General features: G+C 34.1%; 10 protein-coding genes across 10 annotated transcripts; 5 read left to right on the top strand and 5 right to left on the bottom strand.

Moving 5' to 3' along the window:
* Positions 1–157: 157 nt before the first annotated feature.
* Positions 158–1,648, top strand: PPL_09046 (secreted endo-beta-1,6-galactanase; the record flags this gene model as incomplete). Its single annotated transcript, XM_020579845.1, has 1 exon — positions 158–1,648. One exon carries the CDS (start codon positions 158–160, stop codon positions 1,646–1,648), a length of 1,491 nt encoding a protein of 496 aa, XP_020430520.1.
* Positions 1,649–1,775: 127 nt separating this feature from the next.
* On the bottom strand, positions 1,776–2,388 carry PPL_09045 (uncharacterized protein; the record flags this gene model as incomplete). Its single annotated transcript, XM_020579844.1, has 3 exons — positions 1,776–1,889; positions 1,979–2,197; positions 2,359–2,388. 3 exons carry the CDS (start codon positions 2,386–2,388, stop codon positions 1,776–1,778), a joined length of 363 nt encoding a protein of 120 aa, XP_020430519.1.
* Positions 2,389–3,053: 665 nt separating this feature from the next.
* gefW (Ras-GEF domain-containing protein) lies at positions 3,054–6,654 on the bottom strand (the record flags this gene model as incomplete). Its single annotated transcript, XM_020579843.1, has 6 exons — positions 3,054–3,215; positions 3,477–4,023; positions 4,085–4,482; positions 4,562–4,978; positions 5,059–5,322; positions 5,614–6,654. The coding sequence occupies 6 exons, from the start codon at positions 6,652–6,654 to the stop codon at positions 3,054–3,056; spliced, it is 2,829 nt and encodes a 942-aa protein (XP_020430518.1).
* Positions 6,655–6,708: 54 nt separating this feature from the next.
* mtmr15 (fanconi-associated nuclease 1) lies at positions 6,709–10,167 on the bottom strand (the record flags this gene model as incomplete). Its single annotated transcript, XM_020579842.1, has 5 exons — positions 6,709–6,780; positions 7,193–7,442; positions 7,519–7,853; positions 7,955–8,132; positions 8,201–10,167. The coding sequence occupies 5 exons, from the start codon at positions 10,165–10,167 to the stop codon at positions 6,709–6,711; spliced, it is 2,802 nt and encodes a 933-aa protein (XP_020430517.1).
* A 191-nt stretch (positions 10,168–10,358) lies between these two features.
* Positions 10,359–12,672, top strand: dus3l (CCCH-type zinc finger-containing protein; the record flags this gene model as incomplete). The annotated part of the gene is made up of 5 exons (XM_020579841.1): positions 10,359–10,703; positions 10,814–11,136; positions 11,214–12,096; positions 12,168–12,347; positions 12,409–12,672. 5 exons carry the CDS (start codon positions 10,359–10,361, stop codon positions 12,670–12,672), a joined length of 1,995 nt encoding a protein of 664 aa, XP_020430516.1.
* A 683-nt stretch (positions 12,673–13,355) lies between these two features.
* PPL_09041 (uncharacterized protein) lies at positions 13,356–16,046 on the top strand (the record flags this gene model as incomplete). The annotated part of the gene is made up of 1 exon (XM_020579840.1): positions 13,356–16,046. One exon carries the CDS (start codon positions 13,356–13,358, stop codon positions 16,044–16,046), a length of 2,691 nt encoding a protein of 896 aa, XP_020430515.1.
* Positions 16,047–16,982: 936 nt separating this feature from the next.
* On the top strand, positions 16,983–20,867 carry anapc3 (anaphase promoting complex subunit 3; the record flags this gene model as incomplete). The annotated part of the gene is made up of 6 exons (XM_020579839.1): positions 16,983–18,293; positions 18,382–18,800; positions 18,874–19,083; positions 19,166–19,548; positions 19,651–19,901; positions 20,100–20,867. 6 exons carry the CDS (start codon positions 16,983–16,985, stop codon positions 20,865–20,867), a joined length of 3,342 nt encoding a protein of 1,113 aa, XP_020430514.1.
* Positions 20,868–20,930: 63 nt separating this feature from the next.
* Positions 20,931–21,673, bottom strand: PPL_09039 (E2F-associated phosphoprotein; the record flags this gene model as incomplete). Its single annotated transcript, XM_020579838.1, has 2 exons — positions 20,931–21,358; positions 21,445–21,673. 2 exons carry the CDS (start codon positions 21,671–21,673, stop codon positions 20,931–20,933), a joined length of 657 nt encoding a protein of 218 aa, XP_020430513.1.
* Positions 21,674–21,899: 226 nt separating this feature from the next.
* Positions 21,900–22,861, top strand: rnf113 (RING zinc finger-containing protein; the record flags this gene model as incomplete). Its single annotated transcript, XM_020579837.1, has 2 exons — positions 21,900–22,517; positions 22,616–22,861. 2 exons carry the CDS (start codon positions 21,900–21,902, stop codon positions 22,859–22,861), a joined length of 864 nt encoding a protein of 287 aa, XP_020430512.1.
* Positions 22,862–23,041: 180 nt separating this feature from the next.
* On the bottom strand, positions 23,042–26,266 carry PPL_09037 (uncharacterized protein; the record flags this gene model as incomplete). Its single annotated transcript, XM_020579836.1, has 7 exons — positions 23,042–23,163; positions 23,228–23,465; positions 23,535–23,814; positions 23,890–24,033; positions 24,102–24,945; positions 25,003–25,304; positions 25,620–26,266. The coding sequence occupies 7 exons, from the start codon at positions 26,264–26,266 to the stop codon at positions 23,042–23,044; spliced, it is 2,577 nt and encodes an 858-aa protein (XP_020430511.1).
* Between the last annotated feature and the right edge of the window lie 665 nt (positions 26,267–26,931).

The following is a 26,931-nucleotide window of genomic DNA, read 5'->3' as shown; positions in this document are numbered from 1 at the left end:
TTTTTTGTTCTTGTATTTTATTTTTAACACTTATCTTGGTTGTGATCCGATGTAAGCACTACAATTTCAGTGACTCAATTGGAAAGAACAGTAACAACTACATTATTTATTTAACCATACTCTTACTTTTTTTTTAAAAAAAAAAAAGGGTAAAGAAATGATAAAGTTAATTATTAATTTTATTACAATTATTGTATTATTATGTGCTATATCAACTATTGTTAGCGGTACCGCCGCCACAGGATCCTATACAGCTACATTTAATCCAACTCAAAATTGGGGTGTGTGGGAAGGATTTGGAACATCGCTTGCTTGGTGGGCTCAAACCTATGGAAACAACACTGTCCTAGCAGATATTATGTTTACTACACAGAATGTTACCTATTTCGATGGTACAACAGTGCTGCCAGGTCTTGGTTTAAACATTGTCAGATATAATGCCGGTGCATCGACTTGGGTGGAGTCGTTCGGTCGCAAAATGGTACAGTCACCAGAGATCAAGAGATCTCGCCAAGTCGAAGGCTACTGGTTGAATTGGGCATCGGAAGATCCGCAATCCGACAGTTGGAATTGGGCTGCCGATCCACTCCAGAGAAATATGATGGCAATGGCACGCGATAGAGGTGTACAGTACTTTGAACTGTTTAGTAACAGTCCTATTTGGTGGATGACCTACAATTTGAATCCAAGTGGAGCGGATCTGCCGGCAATGAATAATCTTGAGACTTGGAACTACCAGAATCACACAGTCTACATGGCGACAATCGCTCAGTATGCAGCGGAAAACTGGAATATCAGCTTCACATCGATCGATCCATTCAACGAACCATCCGGTGATTTCTGGATTGCATTTGGATCGCAAGAGGGTTGCCATTTCGATGTTGAAGCGCAGAAGGACGTCATTCCATATATGCGTAAAGAGATTGACTCTCGTCGTCTTACCGCAATGTTGGCTGCCAGCGATGAGAATAACTATAGACGTGCACTAGATACATGGAACTCATTTGATTCATCAATTAAACAAGCGGTTGATAAGGTCAATGTTCATGGATACGAGCTGACCAAAGGACCGAGATCAGAACTCTACGAAGCAGTAAACTCACAAGGAAAAGTATTGTGGAACTCTGAATATGGAGAAGGTGATATCACTGGTCTTTCGTTGGCTACTAATTTACTACTTGATTTGGCACAACTGCATCCAACCGCTTGGGTATATTGGCAAGTTCTGGATATTAGTGGATGGGGTATGATTGAAGCAGATGAGAATGCCAATCCTCCAAGCATTGGTGCCGTTGCCACCAAATACTATGTGCTAGCTCAATTCTCGCGTCACATTCGTCATGGTATGACAATCATCCAATCGAGTGACGGTAATTCCGTTGCTGCCTTTGACTCTGTGAACAACAAGTTGGTAATTGTCTCTGCCAACATTGCATCCTCTGCTCAGACCATCACTTTTAATCTATCCAAGTTTACCACCGTCAATGGAGGCTATGGTGGTATAGTTCCGCGTTGGGCAACAGAGACCAATGGCAATGGTGATTTATACAGTTATCATGAAGATACCTATATTCAAGACAAAATGTTCAGTGTAACTTTTAACTCTCAAACCGTTCAAACTTTTGAAATTGAAGGAGTTTATTTATAGACGAAAAAATATTATTGAAAAAAGCTAGTGATCACAAGACAAAAAAATTAAGCTAGATAAGACATTAAATATATCAATTGTATACTTTGTTTTTATATCAACAAATAAATAAAAAACCGTTATTAATTTATTTTTTAACACTTCTTCTTCTTGGCTTGGAGGATTTAATCTTTCTAATGGCACTGCCATTCCAATTACCATTATTCTTTGGTCCTCTATCCTCTGGATGTGGAAATTTATTCTAAAAATATCAATAGTATAGGAAGAAAAAAAGATATTGATTAGTTCAAAGTATCTTTGGATATATGATTGCAAATTGAAAACACTTACAGGTTGATTTGATCTAATAGTTGTTTCAAATATTTCCCAGAGAATGAGTATATGCCTGATGTATAGAACAGGGAAGGATGTTAATGTAGCTAAGACACAATCGATGTTCAAACCTGAATTTTCAAGCACCGAGATAAACTCTTCACGGCTCTGTAGCTGTTTGAATAAGCCATCCGATTCCTCTTTGTCAAGTGATGTACTCAGCTTACAATCTCTCAACTATAATAATTAAATAAAATCAATAGAAATAGATATAGAAACAAAAGAATAAATAAACAAATATTAATTTATTGTTTGATATTGATATCAAATTAAATTAAACCACTTGGTTTATTATATAAAATTAAACCACTTGGTTTATTATATTAATTAACTCTTACAAATAATAGTTTCTGTAACACTCCTGACATTGTTGTTTGAAATGTATAAAAATGATAGTAGTTTATGGTTTTGGTTATAATGTTTGTTACACAAATGTATTTGTTGTTTGTTTGTTAGATAAGTGTAGAAATGATTTTGTGGGACATTTATAATGAATGATAGACTTTTAATACTGCATTGTTTATCAATTGATAAAGCCCACTTTTCATTGAAGTCGACAACAACATCAACAACGACAACAATAAATTTGATACACTTCAGTTTGCATAAATCATTGTTAGTTTAGTTTTGGAAACTATAGTTTGGGGAGGGGGAGGTGGTAGCTATTGTTCTATTGATTGTAAAGTGTGTTGAGTTCATCATCATCAACAATATCATAAATAAAATTTTTTTGATTGACAAATTGTGAATTGTGTTATTTCAATTTGGTGTTTTGAGCCTCATCTCTAAACTTAATTTTTGAGGGTAGAAATTAAATTCTTTAATATTTCTTTAGTACACTTATTTATTCTAAACTATGGGAATTTAATTATCTTATATATCTAAATATTGTTCTTTGAAAATGATTATAGATCTTCCAAACACCAAAATGTTGATATCAATTTTCATAATTCATCAATAAATAAAATTAAACAAAAACATTTGTTATTATTTACAAATACTATATATGTGTGTTGTGTTATTTTATTTGATTTTAATTTCTTCTGGGTTCTGCAGTCAAAGACATCTTATAGATGGTTTCTGTATCGGGTGCACGCAAATCCAATTGAGATTTCAATTTGTTGTTGACTTCATGGAAATATTCAAGAGTGTTTTGGAATTGCTGAATCGATAGAATGGTCGCTGCAATCTCACGCTGTTTGGTAAAGTTTATCAGTTTGTCTTCACGGTAGTCCGGATTGCCTTCGTAGATGAATGTCAAGTCCGTCAGATACACTCCGAGGTATGGAATGCACGCGGATGTCGTTTGTTTCAGACGTTCACGATACTCTTTGTAGCTGCTGTTTGGCGAGAGGAGTCGCTGCAGTGCCTGGAACGACTGGAGCGACGCCGATGGTAGCTGCTCCCACGTCTTGGAGAGACGCGACACCGACGCCGACTCCAACGACGACAATACCTCCATTGCACCGTAGAAGTTGTTGAGTTGAAGGAACGATTCACCGAGAGCAATGATACGCTTCATCGCAGAGACACGCTCCTTCACTTTGCCATACTTGACGATTTGCATTTGAATCCAGAAACTAACGTTGTTGAAATGCTCTGTGAATCGCGCGATATTCGGTGATGTTCTGAACTTTGTCTTGTTCTTTGTCCAAGCCAAGTCCAACAACTCCTCTGGTCGGATCGATTTGAACATCTCGAATTCAATGAGAGTGATCTGTGTTGCAATGTCGTTGACTTCGTAGTTGAAGAGAACACGATCGTCGACGACCATCATCTCTGCAATGTCTTCTTGACTCAGCGGTTTCAAAGGTTGATACTCTACCAAAGCAACGTAATTCTCTTGTTTTCTTCTCAATAGTGCTTCTAGATGTACTGCATATCGATCCATATTGAATCTTGGCATAATTGTCTTTAATAGATATTGAAGTAACTCCAATAGCTCCTCATTCTCGAAATCCCAAAAGAATTTAGCAATCCACAATTTAATAACATTGAAAACACTAAAGTATAATGTATTAATAAATGTAATATCTTGATATGTTATGTTTAATTTAACTTTACCTTATTCTTAATTGATCTTGTTTCGATGTTCTCCAACCACTAACATAGTCATCCATTTGAAGTAGTGTTGTGGTTAACTCCATTGCTGGTGTGCTACAGAATCTAATGATTAACAACTCCATCAATTCAATGGGTGAAACGAATCTTCTAAATGTCAGGAGGAATACATTTGCAAACTTCATATCGTGATTGTCTATCTTGGTGAGTCGCTCGATCAAACGATCCAATGTTGCACAGAGAATTATGAATTTCTCTGGATTGCTTTCATCGACCTTGAATTTAACTGAATCGGAATTAACACCTTCCGGTAATTGTTTTGCATTCATATTCAACAGTTCTCTATTCTTTTTCAACATATCACCAATATTATCATTGAAATCGATGTTTCTAAGTACAGACTATATAAATATAAAGATGAAAGTAATAAGTAATTAGTAAAGTGTTTAAAAAACCTTTTTAATTAATGGTGTAACTTACATCTAAATGAATTTGTAATATAAACTTCTCAGCGAATAGATCTTCGATTTCACTCTTGAGTCTTGAGTTTTGAATTGATTCTTCCTCTACTTTTTCTTTTGCAGCTTGAAGTGAACCATCGATGTCACTCAACATTCCAAGGAGATAGTCTGCTTCGTCAGATTCATCGTCATCGATCTGATTGATGGTGTTGTTGTTTGATTCACTCTCTAGCTTTAGATCATTCAAAATTTCACTCTTTCTCTGTATTGCTGCATTTTGTTTCGACAATGTCTTTACAATCGCTAAAACATTCTCCAGTGGATTGATAACAATCTTGTGTGCATCTCTAATAATCATAATATTAACAATAATCAATAGCAATATAACAAATATTGTTAAACATAAATGCATAATACTAGATATTCTAACATTATACTAGAAATAATAAGTTAGTTAGTTATTTAGTTAGATAGATAAATATTCAGGTGGTTTGTTTTGTTATTACAACAACTTACAGAATTATCTAACCAAATAGATGATGATTGATAATCATATTTTAAGATTGCGTTGAATTGTAGATTAACGATTTTAGATTGATGGTTGTAAAAGTCTTGGTTGGCGACGGAGAGGAACAGTATATCGATGTTGTTGTGCGAGTTGCTAGAGATGTAGTTGTTGACAGAGTCTGTGAATGTTGTTGGATTGCTGGCTAGTTGGTACTGTAGGTTCGATAGTGATGCTGTGTAGCCATAGAGATCGGTGCGGTCCAGTGAGAGTAGCTGTGTTGCAAAGAAAACGAGAAGCACTAGAAACACTATTTTGTTGATGACCTCTCTTATGAGTTTGTCGCCGAGTTTGCTTGCTTCCACCTGAAGATTGTCTTGTGTTTTCTGTCGTGGTCGCCATATACGGTGGTGAAGCGTTGCAACCAGCGACACCCGGATGTACGCGCCGCAGAACCGGATGATCCTTCCGGCCTGTCCGATCGCCAGTACTTGCAGCTCGTAGGGAATCGCTTCTTTGCGCAAGCCAAACACTACGTCGGGGATGATGGAGAGCGTCGATATTACATCGAGGAAAACGACCACCGTGTTATTGTAGTAGTGACGGTCGTATACCAATACACTCATTACAATGTCCAGTGTGAAAAACAATATGATAAGCAGACGCACCGCCAAGATTATATAGTTTTGAATGGTGGAGTATGGCGAACCGCAAATTCCAATGATGTCGTCTATGAAGAGAATAAAGAGGATGGCAAGCACCATCAGTGTGATATAATATGGCGATTCAATGACCGAGAGAAGTCCACGTCGAAAACTCTGTGATTTCTTGGTCGGTGGTAAAATTGTTACGGAGGCGGCCAGCGATTTTCTTCGCGACGGTGAGGCTGGCGGTGTATTTCCACTGCCGTTGGAGTGGTGAGGGTTGCTTACGGAAGCGCCATCCAAATTGAATGGTGGTGGCGATGGTGTTGCGAAACTACTTCGTTTCAGGTGTCCACTGGCTGTCAACTCGCCAGGCAGACTACTGAAACTGGGTGATCTTTCATTCATTTGTACAGGTTTATCGAGAATCGATATGGAAATATGGTGTGGTTGTGGTTTATATATGTGATGAAGATTTTCAAGAGCTGTTGGTGGTTTTGGTGAAGATGGAATAGCTACACCTGGTTGCTGTTGTTGTGTTGTCATTGTTTTTTGTGTGGTATCTACAGAGAGTGAGAATGTTGGTGGATTTAACGTTTGCTCTGAAGACGGTGGAAGCATACTTGAGGAAATTGATGTGTTTGAGGTGGATGGATGAATACTGAAACTATGATGTCTTGATTGCATTGGAGATGATGGAGCAGATCCTCCTCCTCCTAATCCTCCTCCTGATCCAACTATATTTAGAGGTGATAGATGTGATTGTCCACCACGAGGTGAATGAGGTGGGTGTGGTAATGAATTATCTAAAGCTGTTAAATTCGGTGTTGAACTACTGTTGTTCTGTGCATTATTTGTTTGATGATCCAAATCCAATATTATCTTGGTAACCTCGTCCATCACAATCATATCGAAACTGTGACTTCTCTGTCGGTTTCCCTCGATTTTCTTTAATCTGTTCATTTTATGTTTGGTATATTATTCTTCCAACAAAAAAAAAAATCTTTCTGTTTTTATCTAAAATACATGGAGTGAATTTGTCTCATTAAGAATATGATTTGAGACTACTATGCTACTACTACTATAATACTACAAACTAAAAATATTACAATTAGAGAAAATTATATAGTTGCTTGCACTTTTGCACTATTTTTTATTTTTTTTTGGTAAAGAAAGTACAGGAAAAAGGTTGTTTGATCAAAAAAAAATAAAAAACAAAGTTAAAAAATAAAAAAAAAATAGATTTTAATTATCAGACGAAGAAGGTTTTAAGTGTGGTCAAAAATTGGTTTTGGTTAACCAATCAATCACACTGTTTTTTCAAAAACACACACTCACCCACAAAGAAATCTCGATTTAAATTTAATTTTTTTTTTTACAAAAATATATTTTTGGATTTGTTTGATCAAAGTTTAACGGTTTATTTCTTTTTCGAAAAGCTTTAGACATCAACCAACAACTAAAAAACAACGTTGACTTATTTATTTTTAATGTGACAAACATCAACATCACATCCAAAATTCAATAACATATCGATCCAAACTTTTTGTTGATTGCTGAGTGTGTCACCTGCGCCTTTTACTTCGACAAATTTAATAAAGTAGGACTCTTCTAACTGATCATCGGGATTACGAGACCACAAAAGAAGATCGGGCATACCATGTGAAAAGCATGTATAGTCTTCAGTTATCAGCTTTGAACAATATCCAATCAATCCACCTCCAACATGATCTGAGATATCAATTAATTGTCTAATAATAATAAAGTTAGTTAATATAGTTTTAGATTAAATATAAATATTTTTATAAACAACAAAACAACACTTACTCTAAAGAATATTTATCCCAATTTATACATCTAACTACTCTTCCATGATATTTCTCCCAGATATATTCAAGTATTGCTTTACGTTCATCACGTGTACTATTTTTGAGTTCTTCCGCTCTTTTGTTGATTAGGTGCGCTCTTGATATATAGAATTCGCTTGTTCCGAAATCCAGAGGTGCATCTTGGAACGGTGATTGAAATACAAAAGGAATGTCAGAGTCGAAAATGATATCCCAGAAAAACAAAACAAACATCGATAGAAATATAGAGGTTTCACAATGAATACCTTTCCACTTTTCTTTACATTCCGTTGCATAATAATTCAGTGCAACTCCCTAAAGATTAAAAAAAGAAAATAAACATTATTATTGGAATATTATTATTAGTAAAGTTTCATAAATAATAATTTTTGAGGTTCAATAAACTTTGAACATACTTCAACATTGGTAATAATTGGTGATTTCTCTTTATCCTCTGGATTCTCTATAAAGTATCTACTTTTACGGCCTGGCAGTCCAGTTTCCACTTTTTCACAATAAACAGTGACTGGATTTGCTTTTCTTATTGTATGTGCCATTTTAATAAGACCGTCTGGTACATTAATATTTTTATTTCTAGATATATGAAAACAGTTAGTTATAACTCTATTTATAGATATTAAATCAACATTATTATTATTTACCTTGTCAATTGTAAATAGTGATTTTCCAAAGCTAATCTATCACCACTTGTCACTTTTTCATCTTTTAATGCACGTTCACAAATTACAAGAGCATCGTCACTTCGATTCAGATGTTTCATATTGATGATCATTCGCTGCCACCAATGTCCACGTTTTCCAGGACAGAAAGGCACCTCTGTCAGTACCATCAGATGGAATATAGCCTTATCATACTCCTTAAGTTTCTCGAGCAGTGCAATTCCACTTGTTAAAACACGTGTATAAACCCAACCAGGTGTAAATCTTAGTGCAAATGTAATGTTATTCCTACTTCCAATATTGTTGTTGCTATTATTATTATTGCTCAATTTATTATTTGTCATATTTGATAACTTCTCTGCACAATCATTTATCATTGATATCACTGTATTCAACTCATCTTGATCGTTTCCAGTCGACTTAATGTTGGTACTGTCGAATCTCTCCTCTATCGCCTTGACATCTTCAAACTCCAAAAGCGATGCTCTTGTTTCAAAGATATTTCGTGATTCTCCATGATTATTACTCTTACTCTTATTGCTATTATTATTGTTATTGCTATTGCTATTGCTATTACCATCCCATATCTTATACTCTGGAAATTCGATACCCATAATATTGTTAACAATGAGCGACGTCGAGTTATGTATTTGCCAATTGTAAAAGAAAAGATGATGAATCATTCTCCAGAGTTTGACAACGCTATCGTTGACTTTGAAACATACGCCAATGTTATCCTCCACCAGTTTCTTGTATCGCTGTTTCGGCGAAGATTGCGAACTGATGTTAAACATCAGTGTCGATTGTCCTCTACTGGGATTGCCTTTCAGCAGCTCGAGCAGCGCCGGTTTCGTAGAGTCTTTCGGTAGCGAAGCGTTACCGATGATCTTCTTGATGGTTGAGACCGTTAGGATTGGTGCCAGTTCATTGTAATCGTCGTGTTTGGTGTCGTACAAGTGAAGAAACTGACAGGTCACCAACTCATCGCAGCTGCTCTTGATATTTTTGATCTCATCGTAGAATATTGAATCTCGCCGGAACCACGGACCTTTTCGGTTGTACAGCCGAACAAAGAGATGTCGCGCACTGTCGTTCATCGAGTGGAATCTCTCTACCATTGACAACTCCTCCTCTTCAAACAGATGTGAATCTCTACTGATAACAGTGTCTGTAACAGTGATGAAATCATTCAAATAGTATCTAGAGTAATCTGCATTCTCTTCTGAAGTCAATGATGGTGATGATGATGATGCTTGAGTAGGTGAATCTGACAATGATAACGACGACGGTGGAGTACTACTAATATTATTAGGTTCATCTTTTATCAATACTATTTCATCTTTTATAACTATACTATTATTGTTATTGTTGTCTGTTATTGAAGTTCTTTTTTGTTTCTTTAAAAAGTGATGTTGTTCATCTTTATCATCTTCATCTTCATCTTCTAAATCTATTATTTGTGATGCTTGTTGAGATTGAGGTGATTGTAATGGTGTTGTTGTTGTTGATTGACTTGTTGTGGTATTGGAAATATCGAATGGAATAGGTGATAATAATAGTTTTTGTGATTGTTGTTGATGTTGTTGTTGTGATGGTGATGGTGATGTTGTTGGTGTTGACATTACTTTGGTAACAACGGTTGTTACAGTGGTAGTGGTTGTAGTTGTCTTTGTTATGACACCGTTGTCATCTTCCACAACCTCTACCTCCTGTGATGATTTAGATTCAACCTTTTTCTTTGGAAAGAATTCAAGCATCGATGCTTGTCGCCCACTGAACGAAGGGAATACCTTATCACTCACAGATTTATAAATACTCAATTGTGTAGGTGATATATTACTATTTTTATTATTTTGACTACTACTATTGTTATTAGCTTTACCTCCACTCCCACCACCTCCTCCACTACTACTACTAGTAGTCTTTCTTTTATTACTATTATATACCATAATTAAAAAAATAATTAATATTTTAATTATTTATATTAATTATTTATTTACTAATTTCTAATAAATAATTATTATTACTTTATTTTTATATTTTTTCGTTTTTTTTTTATTTTTAATTTTCTTTGGGCGGTTTGTTTTTTTGTTTTGTTGTTATTGTCATTCATTGTGTTGTTTTGTTTACATTACTAAAAATGGATAGTTTGACCAGTGAAAACAATAGTGGTAATGGTGGAAGTGACAGTGTTAGTGTTAGTGTTAGTAGTGGTAATGGAGATGTAGTAGTTGAGACAGTGGATACAACTACAGCCACAACCACAGCTACAACTACAACTACAAATACATCTGCAACCACATCGAGAAAACCAGGTGAAGCGCCAATCAAATCAGAGTTTCTCAAGGCAAACAGAAAGAGAACCAATGAAGAGATGGAAGCTGATGAGAAAGCTCAATCCACCACTTCGACAGTTCCACAAACCACTGGCAAGCCAAAGAAAGTAAAGAAACAAAAGAGTGAATACATTCCTGAATCCGATAGGGTAAGTAGTGATGTCGTTTATTGGTCAGTTTTGTTTGCAAACAAATCTTATTCTAATTGTTTTATTTTGTTTGTGAACATTATCTTATATACATGCATATATATATTTAGTTATGTCAAGTTTTCTTAAAAGAGAAATCATGTCCTTATGGTGATAGTTGCAAGTATAGTCATGATCTACAAAAGTATCTGTCTACAAAGCAACCGTCTTTAGGAAAATGCTATCTCTACGAGACCTACGGAGAATGTAAATACGGAATCAAATGTCTCTTTGGTGGTGATCATATCGATGGTATCAACTCGATTGTCAACAAAGAGGTTAGTGATAAATGTGACCAATCACAACACCAACTACAAAACGATGTATCCAACGACATTAGAGTAATGCTTACAAAGAAAAAATATCCATTCAAAAAGACTGAAGAGTATTTCATGTAACTATCATCATCAATTATCATTAATATTTATACAATTTTAACAAACAAACTAAACATATTTATAAAAATAATAGTAAAAACAATCTAGAACTTAGAAGAAATCAAAAGGGTAACAAAAACAATAACAACAACAACAAAAAGGAAACTAAATCAGAAGAGTCAAAAGAGGATAGTAATGTTAATGCTGCTAAAGTAGATGTCAAAGTAGAAGAAACAACAACAACAACTGATGCTACTACAACTCAAACAGAAGATAATAATAGCAATGTTTCTCTTATTAAACAATCACATGAAGGTGTAGAGTATCATGTTGAAGTACCTTTGAAACCACAGGAGAAGAAAAAGCTCGATTGGAAGAATCAATTGTATTTGGCACCGTTGACAACCGTTGGTAACTTACCGTTCAGACGTATCTGTAAGTCGTTGGGTGTCGATATTACCTGTGGTGAGATGGCGTTGGCATCGAATATCGTGCAGGGTCACAAAGGTGAGTTGGCACTGTTGAAGCGTCATCCATCTGAAGACAAATTCGGTGTACAGCTGTGTGGCCCTCACTTGGACTCGATGATGTCCAGTGCCGAGTTCATCGAAGACAACCTCAATGTCGATTTCGTCGATGTCAACTCGGGTTGCCCGATCGATCTCATCTGTAATATGGGTGCGGGTGCCGCTATGATGGACCGTCAGAACCGTATGGAAATGATCCTCCGTGGAATGTCCAGTGTTCTGACATGCCCACTCACCATAAAACTACGTGTCGGTCGTACCGAAGAGAATCCGAACGCCCACAAAATCATCCCGAATCTCGGTAGCTGGGGTGCACAAGCGGTGACCGTCCACGGTCGTTCTCGTACACAACGTTATACCAGACTTGCAAATTGGGAGTACATCAAGCAATGTGCTGAAATCTCACCGATTCCAGTCATTGGAAATGGTGATATCTATAATTGGAGAGATGTATGTTGTTTGGCTAAAGAGTATAAATATATATGTCATAATATTAATCTTTTTTATTATAATAATTATAGATTGAAAAATCATCGGATTCAATCTCTGCTTTGATGGTTGCAAGAGGTGCTCTTATTAAACCATGGATTTTCACAGAGATCAAAGAGAAAAGAGATTGGGATATCAGTGCATCCGAAAGATTGGATTTGGTGAAGCAATTTGCTAACTATGGTCTTGATCATTGGGGATCTGATCAACTTGTAAGTTAAAAACAAATCAAAAACAAAAACATAATTATTCACATTATAATATTCATAATAGGGAGTTGACAATACAAGACACTTTTTGTTGAATTGGTTATCGTTCTCTCATAGATATGTACCAGTTGGTATTTTGGAAACATCCTACTCAAAGATCAATGAGAGACCACCAGGTTACTTTGGTCGTTCCGATTTGGAGACACTGTTAGCCAGTAACCAAGTATCGGATTGGATCAAGATTTCCGAGATGTTTTTAGGACCTGTTCCATCAAACTATGACTTTATTCCAAAGCATAACTCAAATTCCTATGATGCTCAAGGTTAAGTAATAAAATAATTATAATAACAATAATTATAACATTAAACCAATAAATTTATATTTAGTTATTATTACTACCATGCATAAATAAAACAAATGAATTGAATAACAATCAATAAAGTGGGTGAAGAAATGAAATGAAGCGAAGTGTAGTGAAGTGGGTTGTCATCACACCCACACTTGATCATTCATTATTATAAAAACCAACATTTTATATGTTAAATTTTTTTCAATGACATTTAAAAGTGTTAGTTATACGATGATAGATATAAACATTGTAAATTGTAAACACATGTTCATACCCCAACTCACATATGATGATTATCATTGTGCTTCTAAACATGTAATATATATAATATATTTAAGGGAGTATAATTGTATAATTGATTGGATTTTGAAATAATTTATTTATTTATTTATTAATTTATTTTTAAAAAAAGAATTATTTTTGATTTGAGTGAAGAGCTTTCTTGTATTTATTTCCAATATTGATTTTCTTTTCTTTTTAGATATAAAAAATAAATAAATATATTTATATATCATAAATAAATAAATCTTTATTTTTTATTTATTTTGTTTTATTATTTTAAAAGAAAATGAAAGTTTTATTATTTTTTTTATATACCTTATTTCTTTTCAATTTGGTAGTGTCAGAGGACACCAATAAATTTCCAAATGCTCCAAAGATTATGGCTACCGACCAGAATATGGCAACTTTACTGGAATTGGTAGATTCACTTCCAGCGAGTGAAGGTGATACAAAAGTAGTGTTGGAAGTAATATTGGACCCTCTTTTCGATATTGAGAAAATACCAAGCTCACAAGACAACAAATTGAGTTTTATGAAATCTCAAAAAAATTCATTAAAACTCAAAGACAAAGAGAGTGACATATTTAATCAAATTCAGAAATTGGGCAATTTCTTAAACTCAAACAGTGATAACAAACCAGATTCCTCATCAGAAAAACCAGTAAGTGAGAATACTTCAAATGAACCAACAACAGAGAAAGAAAAACCCTCAGAAAGTCCAACTACAGATAAGCCAATAGATAAACCAACAGATAAGCCAACTGATAACCCAACAGATAAGCCAACTAATAACCCAGCAGATAAGCCAACTGATAACCCAACAGATAAACCAACTAATAACCCAACAGATAAGCCAAATAACCCAACAGATAAACCAACTAATAACCCAACAGATAAACCAACTAATAACCCAACAGATAAGCAGCCAGCTGATAAACCAACTGATAAGCCAACTGGTAAGCCAGAAGACAAACCAACCGATAAACCCGCAGACAAGCCAACTGATACTGATAAACCAAAAGACAAACCAACAGAAACTGATAAACCAAAAGACAAGCCAACTGAAACTGATAAACCAAAAGACAAACCAACTGAAACAGACAAACCAACCGATAAACCCGCAGACAAGCCAACAGAAACTGATAAACCAAAAGACAAGCCAACAGAAACTGATAAACCAACAGAAACTGATAAACCAAAAGACAAGCCAACTGATACTGATAAACCAAAAGACAAGCCAACAGAAACTGATAAATCAAAAGACAAACCAACTGAAACTGATAAGCCAAAAGACAAGCCAACTGATACTGATAAACCAAAAGACAAACCAACTGAAACTGATAAACCAAAAGACAAGCCAACAGAAACTGATAAGCCAACAGAAACTAATAAGCCAACAGAAACTAATAAGCCAACAGAAACTGATAAGCCAACAGAAACTGATAAGCCAACAGAAACTAATAAGCCAACAGAAACTGATAAACCAAAAGACAAACCAACTAATAACCCAACAGATAAACCAAATAACCCAACAGAGAAGCCAACTAATAACCCAACAGATAAACCAACTGATAAGCCAACAGACAAACCGCATGAACATAAGCATAAAAAAGATAAAAAGAATAAAGATAAAAAGCCTACCGACAAACCAACTGAAAAGCCAACTGATAAACCAACAGAAAAGCCAACAGAGAAACCAACAGACAAACCAACAGAAAAGCCAATTCCAAAACCATTTGAACCACCTTCTCAATCAAACTCACCAAAACCAAACCCAACTACAAATCCTGAAGGAACAATAACAGGTTTTATTCCATCTGGTCCACCAACACACACTCAGTTACCAGATGCTACGGGAACTATAACAGCTTTTATTCCAACTGGTCCTTCTCCTCAACCCCAATCAGCTCAACCATTCACTCCAAGACCAACACTTGACAATACTCCTCCAAGAGAAATTCCAACCAGGTCACCCAATCCAAATGTTCCAAAGCCAGGAGAGCAATACCGTTGTGGAATTGAATTAAGACAAACCATTCTGAAAAATCTCACAACGCCAGCTCTTTTCTTAAAGAGTTTGGAAATTATAAACTTTGAACCGTTCGCTCATAGAACCATTACAGTTCTCAAGCGAACATACTATAGTGTACCTGGAAATTCATTGAATATCAATATCGAGACTGTCTGGGAGACTGGAACTCCTCAACCAGAAGGACTACTGGAGAGAATCGTCTACATTGGAAACAGTGAACCCGATGACTACTATGTTATATGTGATGATATCATTCACCGTCCAGTTCCACCTACCTATTCACCAGCGGTTGTTCCAACACCAGTGGTCAACCCCGTTCCAATCCCCACTCGTGCTCCTCCACCCAACGATGTAAACACCAAATGCTCCCTGTTCTACAATGAAAAGAGAATTGGATTCATTCGTACTGGATTCTCTGTCAGTATTATCTGGTGGGTTGAGATTATCAACCAAGGAAGTACACCAATCACCAGTTTGGATATCAGCTTCGAAGATCCAGTTACCAATGTCAATGGATTGGTTCCAACACCGAACAGTCCACTCACATTCTCTCTACCAAGAGGTGTTATCATCCGACCGGGTAGTTTCTTCTCATTCACCTACTTCTCTCAGGGCACAGAGATGTCACCGATCAGATTTTCCAACTACCCAGACAGCTGTCATGGTTCACAACCTAAGGACAACGCCAACTCCCAAATGCAATGCAAGGCAACACTGACTCAACAAAAGACAGCAAGCGGAGTGGTGAACGGTCGTCGTATAACCAGTTGGGCAGTGGTGGTAATCAACACCTCGCCAAGCGGCACCAGACTCTACGATGTCACCATGTCAATCGGTGACCGTATCAACTCCGCACAAGGCATAGAATATGGAAGCAAACCAAGAGACGAAGTCATCCACTTCCCACAACAGATAAGATCGCTCGGTTTGAGTTCCGGCGAATCATATGTATGGTACTACAGTAAAGATGGTTTGGACCAAGCACAAATCAACCTATTATCAACCAACTGTGTACCAGAATATTATTCAGATGTTTAGAAAACATCAAAGAGTTTTAAAATTATTATAAATAGATAGATATATATAAAAATCAAATATAATTAAATAAAATGAAAACATATATTTAAATTAAATAATAAAACTTTGTATTTTATTTGTTCTTCTTTTAACTTGTTAGCTTCTTTTAGGAAATTAGACGGTTATTATATCACTTTTAACCTATTTCTGGCCACTGTTGGAATTCAGCATGAATATCGGTTTAGTTTGATCTAAGTTATTGTTAGACTGATCAGCAGTGATGTTTTCATTGATCCCTCTCTCCCTATATGAATTAGTTCTATAATAATGCAGTATGAAACCAGAGATTCTAAAGATTCAAGAGACAGCTGTGGTGATCGTATTACTAGTTGAGGATTGTTTTGAAATTAATTCATCAACAACCTCGGTCAGTGCAACGATTTTAGTTTGTATTTCTTTCAACTGTAAATGTTGTTCAATATGGTTTGTGTATTTTAGCTATTTTGTAAAATGAATGTTAGTTACACTTCAAAAGCATTAATTTAAATGATATATAACAAACCAATTCCGTGATTCTTTAATTGTGAATCGTACCTACGACTCGATATACCATAGTTTAGTATGGAGGAAGTAACTTTCATTGGGTTACAATCAATTCATTCTAAATTTCATAAAAGAAGCTAAATAAGTTTAAAAGAAATAATAAACAAGTCTCATTTTTTTTTGTAAATCGAAGCTACACTTGCTCTTTTGCCAATTAAAATTAAATCTTTACATTAAATCAAATAAAAAAGAAAACAAAAAAAAAAAAAAAAAAAAGTATTTTGGTGATGATCTTTGAACCCGCCAAAATTTGCAATAAATATTAACATTGTTTTAAGATATATATCTTTAGTTTGTTAGATTTAGTTAGATTTGTTAGTAGCATTAGATTAACATTAGGTGTGTGTGTAAAAAATGGATGTTATACTTCAACAATCGATCAATGATTGTTTGAATTGTAATATGCTTAGCAATGCGCTGTTCTTGGCCGAACGACTCGTTGCAGACTACGATTGTGATGACAACTACTATCTGTTGGCAACCATCTACTATCGACAAGGTAGATTAGCACAAGCACATTCAGTACTGAAGAAACTACAGTATCTCAGTAATGGAGTGATGATGAACGGTGAAAATAATAGTAGTAGTAGTTCTTCAGCATCGTTGTTATCGACGGTCAAGTCGATGCAACTACTCGCTCAGTGCTCACTGGAGATTGGTGAAACTATGGAAGCAGAATATCTTCTAGAGGAGTCACTCAAGCTAATATCAAACCAGAGTCATCATACGACAAACGACTTAATCGATACATGTCAAATAGCTAGTATACACTACCTCTTGGGACTGTCATATCGTCAGCTCAACAAGAAGAACGAAGCCATAAAACAACAGCACTTGGCACTACAAAAATACCCATATCTCTGGGTTGCATTTGAACAACTCTGTCAACTAGACATTCAAGTTGATCCAACAACATTTTACAATATAAATAACATTCAACAACTACAACAACAACAACAACATCAGCATATTCTACAAAACAATAATAGTTTAAATGGACTTTCACAAATATCTTTTATAACTAATAACAATAACATTATCAATAATAATAATAATTTAATCAATAGTAATATTAATAACAACAAAAGTTATGATATGAGTACAGTTAGTATGGATATGATAGCATCGTCAATCGGTAATCTCAGTGAGATAAAGACACCACATCAGCTACAAGCAAGTCTGCATCATGCACCCCGTAAATCGACACAATCAGTCATTCAGTTTAACGATTCAACGTCGTTCTCCAGTAGCGTGGGTGTAGGTGGTCTAAACTTTGACATGATCGATTCGACACCACAACAAAACAAGACACCAAAGTTCAATTTAATGAGTAATCTAAATAGCAATAATAAATACAGCAACAACTACAATAATAATAATAATAATACTTATGATATATCAGATGTAACACCAAGATTACCAAATAAAATCAATAACTTTAATTTACAATATCAACAACAACAACAACAACAACATTACCAACAACAACAAAATAATACTAATTCAAGTCAAAATCAACCAATACCAATGTCATTTGCAACACCTGCTCCACCAACTAGTAACTCTATTCAATTTTCAACACCGATGATGACACCTTCACCTATGATAACGAATAACTACAAAGCACTACCAGAAGTCATTAAAAAGAAGAACACAAAGAAGAATGTTTGTATAAACAAATCAAATCATTATTTGAAATAATAGTATTAAAAAACATAAAAGTTAACTTTTATTCTTTTACTTTACTTTTTAGGATAATGAAATTGGAATACCTTTCATTGGAGAGCAATTATTATTTGAATCTCAACAGCAGCAACAACAACAACAATTACAACAATCACAACAAAATGAAAATCATAGATTATTTAATAATACTACTGTTGGTGGTGGTGGTGGCAACGGCGGTGTAAAAAAGAATATTGATAAAGCAGAGAGACATGTACATATAGGTGGAATACAAGAGATACTGCCGGATAATCATTCAATAGGAATAAATGTTGGTAAACCAATGACACTCGATGAGATTGGAAACGATAACAACAACTACAACTACAACAACACTTACGAACAACAACAAAACTATTCTCTACCAATTGAACAAATACAAGAAGCTCACAAAGAATTGTTATCACTTTTCTTTATCATTGCAACAGCATATAAATATTTATACAAGTAAGTAAAAAAGATAAACTAAATGAACACTCTATATATTGAATTTGTTAACTAACTTTGACTTTTATTAAAGTTATCAATGTAAAGAAGCTATTGATACATTTAATAGACTATCAAGTACACAAAAGAATACTGGTTGGATATTAACGATGATTGGTAAAGCCTATTTTGAATTGGTTGATTACCAACAAGCATACAATGTTTTCGAACAAATAAGATCGATTGAACCTTACCGATTGGAAGGTGCAGAAATCTACTCAACCGTTTTGTGGCATTTGAAAAAGTATGTAGTTGCAATACATCCATAATCTTCTATCATCGTAATTTAGTTAATTAATATCTATAATGATCATTATAATCTATAGAGAAGTAGAATTAAGTTACCTAGCTAATCAATTGACGGAATTCGATAGATTGTCAGCACATGCATGGTGTGTAGTAGGCAATTGCTTCTCTCTACAAAAAGACCATGAGTCTGCGCTAAAGACATTCAAGCGTGCCATCCAACTGGATTCGAAGCTCACCTACGCCTATACACTGTGCGGTCACGAGTACTTCTCGAATGACGATCTCGAGAATGCACAGATCTACTATCGTTCCGCTATCAAGATCGATCCACGCCACTACAACTCGTGGTACGGTCTAGGTCTGATCTATTTCCGCCAGGAGAAGTACAGTCTCGCCGAGTATCACTTCCGGAAGGCACTGTCGATCAACGGCACTAGCTCCGTACTGTACTGCTACATCGGTATGACACTGCAATCCAATAAACGCTACGAAGAGGCATTGGTAGAGCTACAGAATGCACTGGACATCTCGCCAAAGAACACACTGGCCAAATACAAAAAAGCATCGATACTCTTCACACTCGAACAATATCATCTTGCATTGAGCGAACTCGAGGAATTCAAAGAGATCGCTCCCAAGGAGATTTCAATCTACATTCTAATGGGTAAGGTCTACAAACGACTAGGTCAACTGGAGAAAGCACACGACAGTCTTACCATTGCACTTGATATGGGTCCTGAGAATTCAAATTACATTCGTTCCATCATCGACAAACTTTATCTTGAAGATGAAATTGATAATCAAGATATTTCTGTACTTATTTAACCTTAAATAAAACTTATAAAATAAATAATATTAAAAAAAACTAAAAACTAAAAACTAAAAATCTAAAAAACTATTGTTTTTTTTAAGAATTTACATTAAACATATATCTATATCTTACAAATGTTCAATAATAAATTGTTGTTGGTTGATGTATTAAATAGATTTTGTAGGAATGAACTTTTAAAGAGATATAGAGAGTTGTCTAGAATCGCTAGACCAGTGTTGTCTGACGAGAGACTTGACAAGTTGGATAGTGTTTTACGGTCGAGAACCGATCGTGTTGCAATCGTCTGTGACAATGTAAAGACCACTGGAAATGTAGCTGCTATCATTCGGTCGTGTGAGGCAATGGGAATACAACACATTCATGTCATTGACGATCAGCCATACACACCATTCAACGACATCTCGAAAGGCACAGAGAAATGGGTCACCGTTCACCGACATCATACACCTCTCGATTGCGTAGACTATCTCAAACAACAACGATATCAAATTTGGTCATCCGATCTATGTGAAGGTGCAATTAGATTCGACAATTTAGTTAAAACATTACCAGCAACAACAACAACAACATCAACGACAACGACAACAACATCTATTATTTCACAAAATGATAATGATAATGATGATAATAATAATAGAATAGCAATTGTATTTGGTAATGAAAAATCAGGTGTAACAGAAGATATGAAGATTTTAAGTGATAAACGTATATTCTTACCGATGTATGGCATGGTACAATCATTCAATGTCAGTGTTAGTGTCGGTATGACGCTTGCTATGCTTCAGATGCAAGGTGTGCTCGGTGGAAGTTTAAGTGATTTCAACAAAGAGAGACTGCGAGCACTCTGGCTCATCAAATCAATACCAGATCATCAACTATACTTTGAAAGACATGGAATTAAATATAACTATCTTTCTCTATTCACAAATAAAGTACCTCTTTATTAAATATTTTAAATAATTGTTAAACAATAACAACAATATTATTATTATTATTACCACTATTTTTCTTTAAGAATTCGAAGGAAATACATTAAAGAAATGATATATTTCATCTTGATCGTAAACTGCCAATTGTGTCGAACATATTTGACAATGTACTGCATGATAATATTCCTTATTTCGTTTGGTAGTACCGGTATCCACCTGTTTTTTGTTGGCTGTATTATCTTCTTTGGGTGTATTAACATCTTCATTGTAGTTATCATCATCTTCTTCTTGTTCATCATCCACCTCTTCTTCATCATCTTCTTGTTGCTTTTCATCTAGAGTATCATCACCATCATCGTTTTGATATAGCAATCGATTTGAAAAGTCTATTTTACAGTTCTTGACAAACATTGCTCTATATTGATTCTTAAAAGTATCATGTCGTTGACAATCAACACAAACCAATGTGAAACAACATGGACAACTTAGATATGCATCTGATTTTGAACCTAAATAATAAAAGATATTGATTAGAATGGATCATTCATTTTGTTTTGTTTTGCTTTGTTGTTTAATATTAAACCACATTACATACCAGACTTTTTTAAATTCTTTTCTACCCATGCTTCATTTTCGTCATCTTCATCTTCATTGTAAAGTAAATTATCTTTCTCTTCTTGAGTCAGTTCATTGTTTACATCCAACTCTAGATCACTACTGTCATCAGCGCTTGAATTATCGTCACCATCGTCATCGACAAAGTTGATCTTTTTAAAATTCTCGTTTAACTTTGAATTATTATTATTATCATTTTTGTTTGTCATTATAAAATAAATAAATTAAAATAAATATAAACTAATCTACATATCAATATAATGATTATATATATAACAATTATTTTAATAGATATTGTGTAAATTTCAAGAATAAGATTGTAAAAAAAAAATAGTTTTTTACAAGTTATAAAAATATATTACATTTTTGAAATGCAAAAAAATATTTTTTAATTTTATTTTTAAACTAGTTATATTATATATATATATACAAATTATGACAGATATTGAAAAAGATAATAATGATAGTAATGATAATAATGTTGGCACAACAACAACAGAACCAAAAGTAATATTTAAAAGACAACAAAAGAACAGAAATATTAGAAAAAGAGATATTAGTAGTACTATTCTACAAGATAATAATAGTAATTCTGAAACTTCAGAAGAATCTACAACTAAAGAGAATGATATAGATACAACTAGCAGTAGTAGTGCAGCTGCTCAAGATAATAACGATAATGATAATGGTCAAGAAGAAGGAGGATCAACATCAATAACAACAAAGAAACAAAAAGTAGTAGTAAATCAATATACAACAAAGAATGTAACAAAGACAGATCATTCATACTCAACTACAGGCTCTGCAAAACCGATGATGAGTGAAGCCGACTCGTCTGCCACTTTGATTGAGCGTGAAGACAATATTCCAGAAAACACAGATAAAGAATCGATAAACAACGACGATGGAATCTATCGTGGAATGAAATCATACAACAACTACATCGAGAAGAAATCGGATTTGACCTATAAGGGTGCCGGTGTAAAAGCAGGTCCAATCAAAATAACAACTTCAAACTATAAAACATCAGTTAGATTTGATTATCAACCAGATGTAAGTTAATATTAATAATAACAATATATATTTAATTTAAGTAAATTATTAATAATACTAATAAATAAAATAACTCTATATATATATAAATATAATAGGTTTGTAAAGATTATAAACAAACAGGTCAATGTTCATTTGGTGACACTTGTAAATTCTTGCACGATCGTAGTGATTATAAGGCTGGTTGGCAAGTGGAGAGGGAATACGAAGCCGAGCAGAAACAGAAAAAGAAAGATAAAGAAAGTGAAAAAGAACGTGGTTTTAAAGATACAGAGGAAGAAGAATTACCATTTGCTTGTTTCATATGTAGGAAACCCTTTGAAAATCCAGTGATGACAAAGTAAGTACTTTAAGATCAATATATTATTATGTCAATTCATTTAATTTACTTACTAACTTGCTGCTTATTACTATTATTATTATTATTTTTAGATGTAAACATTTCTTTTGTGAACAATGTGCACTGGATCATAACAGGAAGAGTAAGAAATGTTTTATATGTAAGGAGCCAACCAACGGTGCATTTAGTCAACCCAAAAAAATAATAGATAAGCTGATAGCCAAATCAAAATTAATGAGCGAACTAAATAAAAGTTTGGATGATTAGCAGCAACATTATTATAATATGGAATCACAAAGAAATACTCTATAAAAATTAATTGGGAATTTAACTTATTTTTGTTATTTTATTTATTTTAATTAAATTTCACCTATTTGAATAGTTCTATCAGATAGACTATCAGGTTGTTGGAAATCGACTTCCATAAAATGCTTTCTTAAATTTGTACATGATTTAATTGATTTTGAACATAATCTGTTCATTAAATATACAATGGCATCGATGAATCTTGGTAGATCATTCTCATCTTCACCAATCTCTGCATAAAGTCTAATATATTGAACATGTGCAACTATATTTTCCACTCTTGATGCCAATATAATATATGCCTATAAATGTTTTATAATCAATTTGTTAATAAAATAGTTTTTTTTATATTTGGAATATCAAATATTTACAATAATTGAAATTAATTGATCTGGTTCATAACCACCATGAGGAATTGAATATACTCTGATCAATGTAGATGAAGTCTCTTTGATACAGTTCAGCATGTCATCCGGTGACTTTAGATGGTTGATCTTCTTCAACTCATTGATTGATCGCGCCCATCTACTGGCATCGAGATACTTCTCCGGAATCTCTTCCTGTATGAAATTCTCCAAAAAGTTTGGTAGATTAATCTTAAAGTTTAAAGCCATTTGGAAATTAATATTTAATTTAGAATAATGAAACAATCTATTTAAATATAAAATAAATCAATATTTGTTAGCTAAGCATTAGTAATAATAAATAATTATAATTAATACATACGAAGAATGTAAGTTAATCATTAACTTTCTCTTGTAGGTTGAATAAATGAACATCTCCATTGGAACAATCTGTTCAGAGGTTGGTGAATTCATAAGTTGTTCTTGTATTTCTGACATTGATTTTGAAATCTTATTAAACAATTTCCTAAAATTAAAATGTGAATTAGTATGATTATTATTTATTGACGTTAAATGATTTGTAAAATAACTTACTGAATAGTTGCTTTTAATGATAGACAATAATCACACATATCCAATTCATCACAATGAGACTGGAAGTAGATCTCTTTACACTGACAATACCTAAGACCTTCACAGAATGATTTAATGAATTGAATGTACTCATCGATTTCATTGGTGATCGAAGTGTTGAAGAAGAATAAACTACAAAACATGTTGTGTTTCTTATTGAGCAATCGTTTTTTGTATTGTTCCAACTGGTCGATCGATCTTATCTGTCGCATATATTCATCTTTCTCATTGTTATTGGATTCTTCCTCTTCTTTCAAAATCAACATTGCCAACTTCTCATAGTTATTCGCAACGATGTGATCGGGTAACACTGCCAACGATTTCAATATCTCTTCAAACTGATTGTATGTAGTATTATCGGTTGGTGCCAACCGCGATTGTCTATGAAGAATCAAATCTCTGAGACTGTCCGAAGAGAATCCACACTGTGCTCGATCAAAGTGGAGAAACAATGTTTTCAAACCTTTAGCAATCGTAGCAATATTTCGCTTCTCAATCTCATCTGATTGCGAATATCTTAGCTCCCTCTTACTACTGTTGTTGCTATCAATATTATTACTACTTCTATGTCTTGATAGCGTTGGTTTTGCTTTGGGATTGGGTGTTGAGTTGATCCAGAACAAAACCATACTCTTCTCATTGATCATTGGTATTTCACCGACCATTCTTGCACTACTCTTCAAAGACAATCTCTTGAAATCCATTGAATTATCCCAACTTATAATCTCAATGATTTTCTTCAAATCATAATTGGACAACATCAACTTGATATCGCTAATACTATTATTCTTTACTTGATATGTTTCTAAATAAAATGGAATTAGCTATTTATAATATGTAGAATATTGGTTATGCTAGTTACCTTTAAAATATGATTTCAAATCATGGACAGAAATTATTGAGTTACAAAAAGATTCAAGTTTATCTTTGAGATTGTGTTGGTTGTTCAGTTGTTTAGGAATGGAGTCTGGTGATTCCACGTAGGTACGAATGCGATCGGAGAATATACGTAGATTATGCTTGATGTTTTGTGTTACGATTTGACCGGTTATCATGTAGAGATTGTTGGGCTTGACGAGTTCCGGTATGATGTAAGAGGAGAAGATGATATGAACAACTATCAATCGTAGACGAGCCTGTTGTTCCTCTTGAGTTGCGCACGGACTGGCTTGATTGAGAAGTTCAAAGCATCGTTTGGTGAACCACTTCAGTGCGAATGGAATCAAGTAGGATTTGTTGAATATCTCCAACAGGAAATTGGCAATCTCTTCGTTGATGATGTGTGTTCGGTGTTGGTTGATGTCCGAGTTGATTTCATCGTCGTGCTCCAAGTTGAGAATCTCATTGGTGACTTGGTCCGTTTCAAAGTTGAAGAGCGGATACTGAGCAATCGAGATGATCGGTCCTTTGATAGCGTTGATAAACAGCTTGCCAAATGTATTCGATACGTAGGAGGAGAGCAAGTTCAACGAGAAATACTCGTTGGCCAAGTCAAAGTGCGATGGGTCGTTGTTGAACTCGCGGAGTAGTACGGTTTCTACGAGTTCGAGGTGAATGCGCTCCTCCAGCTCGGTCAAACAGCCGTTGAAAATGGCACGTGTTATAAAGTCGGCCAGTTGTGTATGCTCAATGGTTTGACCGCGGCCAAGCCTGTTGTTATGCTCGAGACAATCCGCCAGGATATTAGGATTCATTCGTAGTGAATAGAGAACCTTTACACAAGATGGCATCTCAAACATATCCAGCGATACAACGGTGGGTGAGACATTCTGACAGAATGATTGTGAGAGTTTTAAAGACGATTGTTTACTATTGAAGTTCTGCTTGCAAGGCGAGTAATAGGCACCATTGTTTATCATTCCATTCGATTGAATTTCCAACTCTTTTATATCATTTATTGTCATTTCAATCTCAGAGAGAACTTGCCGTTTCTTATCCTTCAAAAACATTAATCCTGTCATTTTATATTCTTTCAGAGTAAATGAATTATCTTGAATGGTATTGATTAAATTAATCCATATTTCATTATTGTTTTGTTCAGATTTTTGAATCGATTCCGATTCTTTATCATTTGATTTATGTATTTCAGGTCTGGATTTTACAAAAGACAATGTTATTTCTTCCATTGTTTTTATTTTTATTATGATAGTTAAAAAAAAATAATTATTATTTCTAAAATATATATTTGTTTAATTTAAAAATATAAAAAATAGATATATTTATATAGATATATAGATATATAGAATAAAAGAATTTACAAATTAACAATAATAAATAAATGAATAAAATAATTTAATTTAATTAAAAAAAGTAGAAAATGTACATGTGATAAAGCTTGATATAGATTTATTAACTGGTAAAATTGAATTAGAAAAGAAATTATCCATAAATAATAGATGGTTCAAAATGATTATTTGTACTACTCTAATAATAAGCTTTGAAGATGTATAAATAAATCACACCTATGAATTGAGGAATTGAAGGGAGTACTAACAACTGAAAACCAGTTATTTAGCTAGTTTGTTTGTTTGTTTGTTAAACTTTATATTTTAATTTGATGTGATTGATTGGTGTTGATGTTCTTCATCCACCACATAAAAAAACAAAACAAAACAAAACAGAGAGGTGGTGTCGAAATAAACTATATATAGATATCAAAAATATTTAATGTTACTGTTGAACAAGTGTTTGAACAATGTGAAAAAAGAGTAGTAGTGGTTGGTGTGAAGTTGATGATTGATTTGATTGATTTGATTGATAAAATTCCTATCCTGATTTCTGATCAAATAAT

Source organism: Heterostelium album (genome assembly GCF_000004825.1).
Source record: "Heterostelium album PN500 unplaced genomic scaffold PPL_scaffold9, whole genome shotgun sequence".
NCBI classification, from domain to species: domain Eukaryota; phylum Evosea; class Eumycetozoa; order Acytosteliales; family Acytosteliaceae; genus Heterostelium; species Heterostelium album.
The sequence above is the reverse complement of the archived record's forward strand: the minus strand, read 5'-3'. Positions and strand labels throughout refer to the sequence as shown.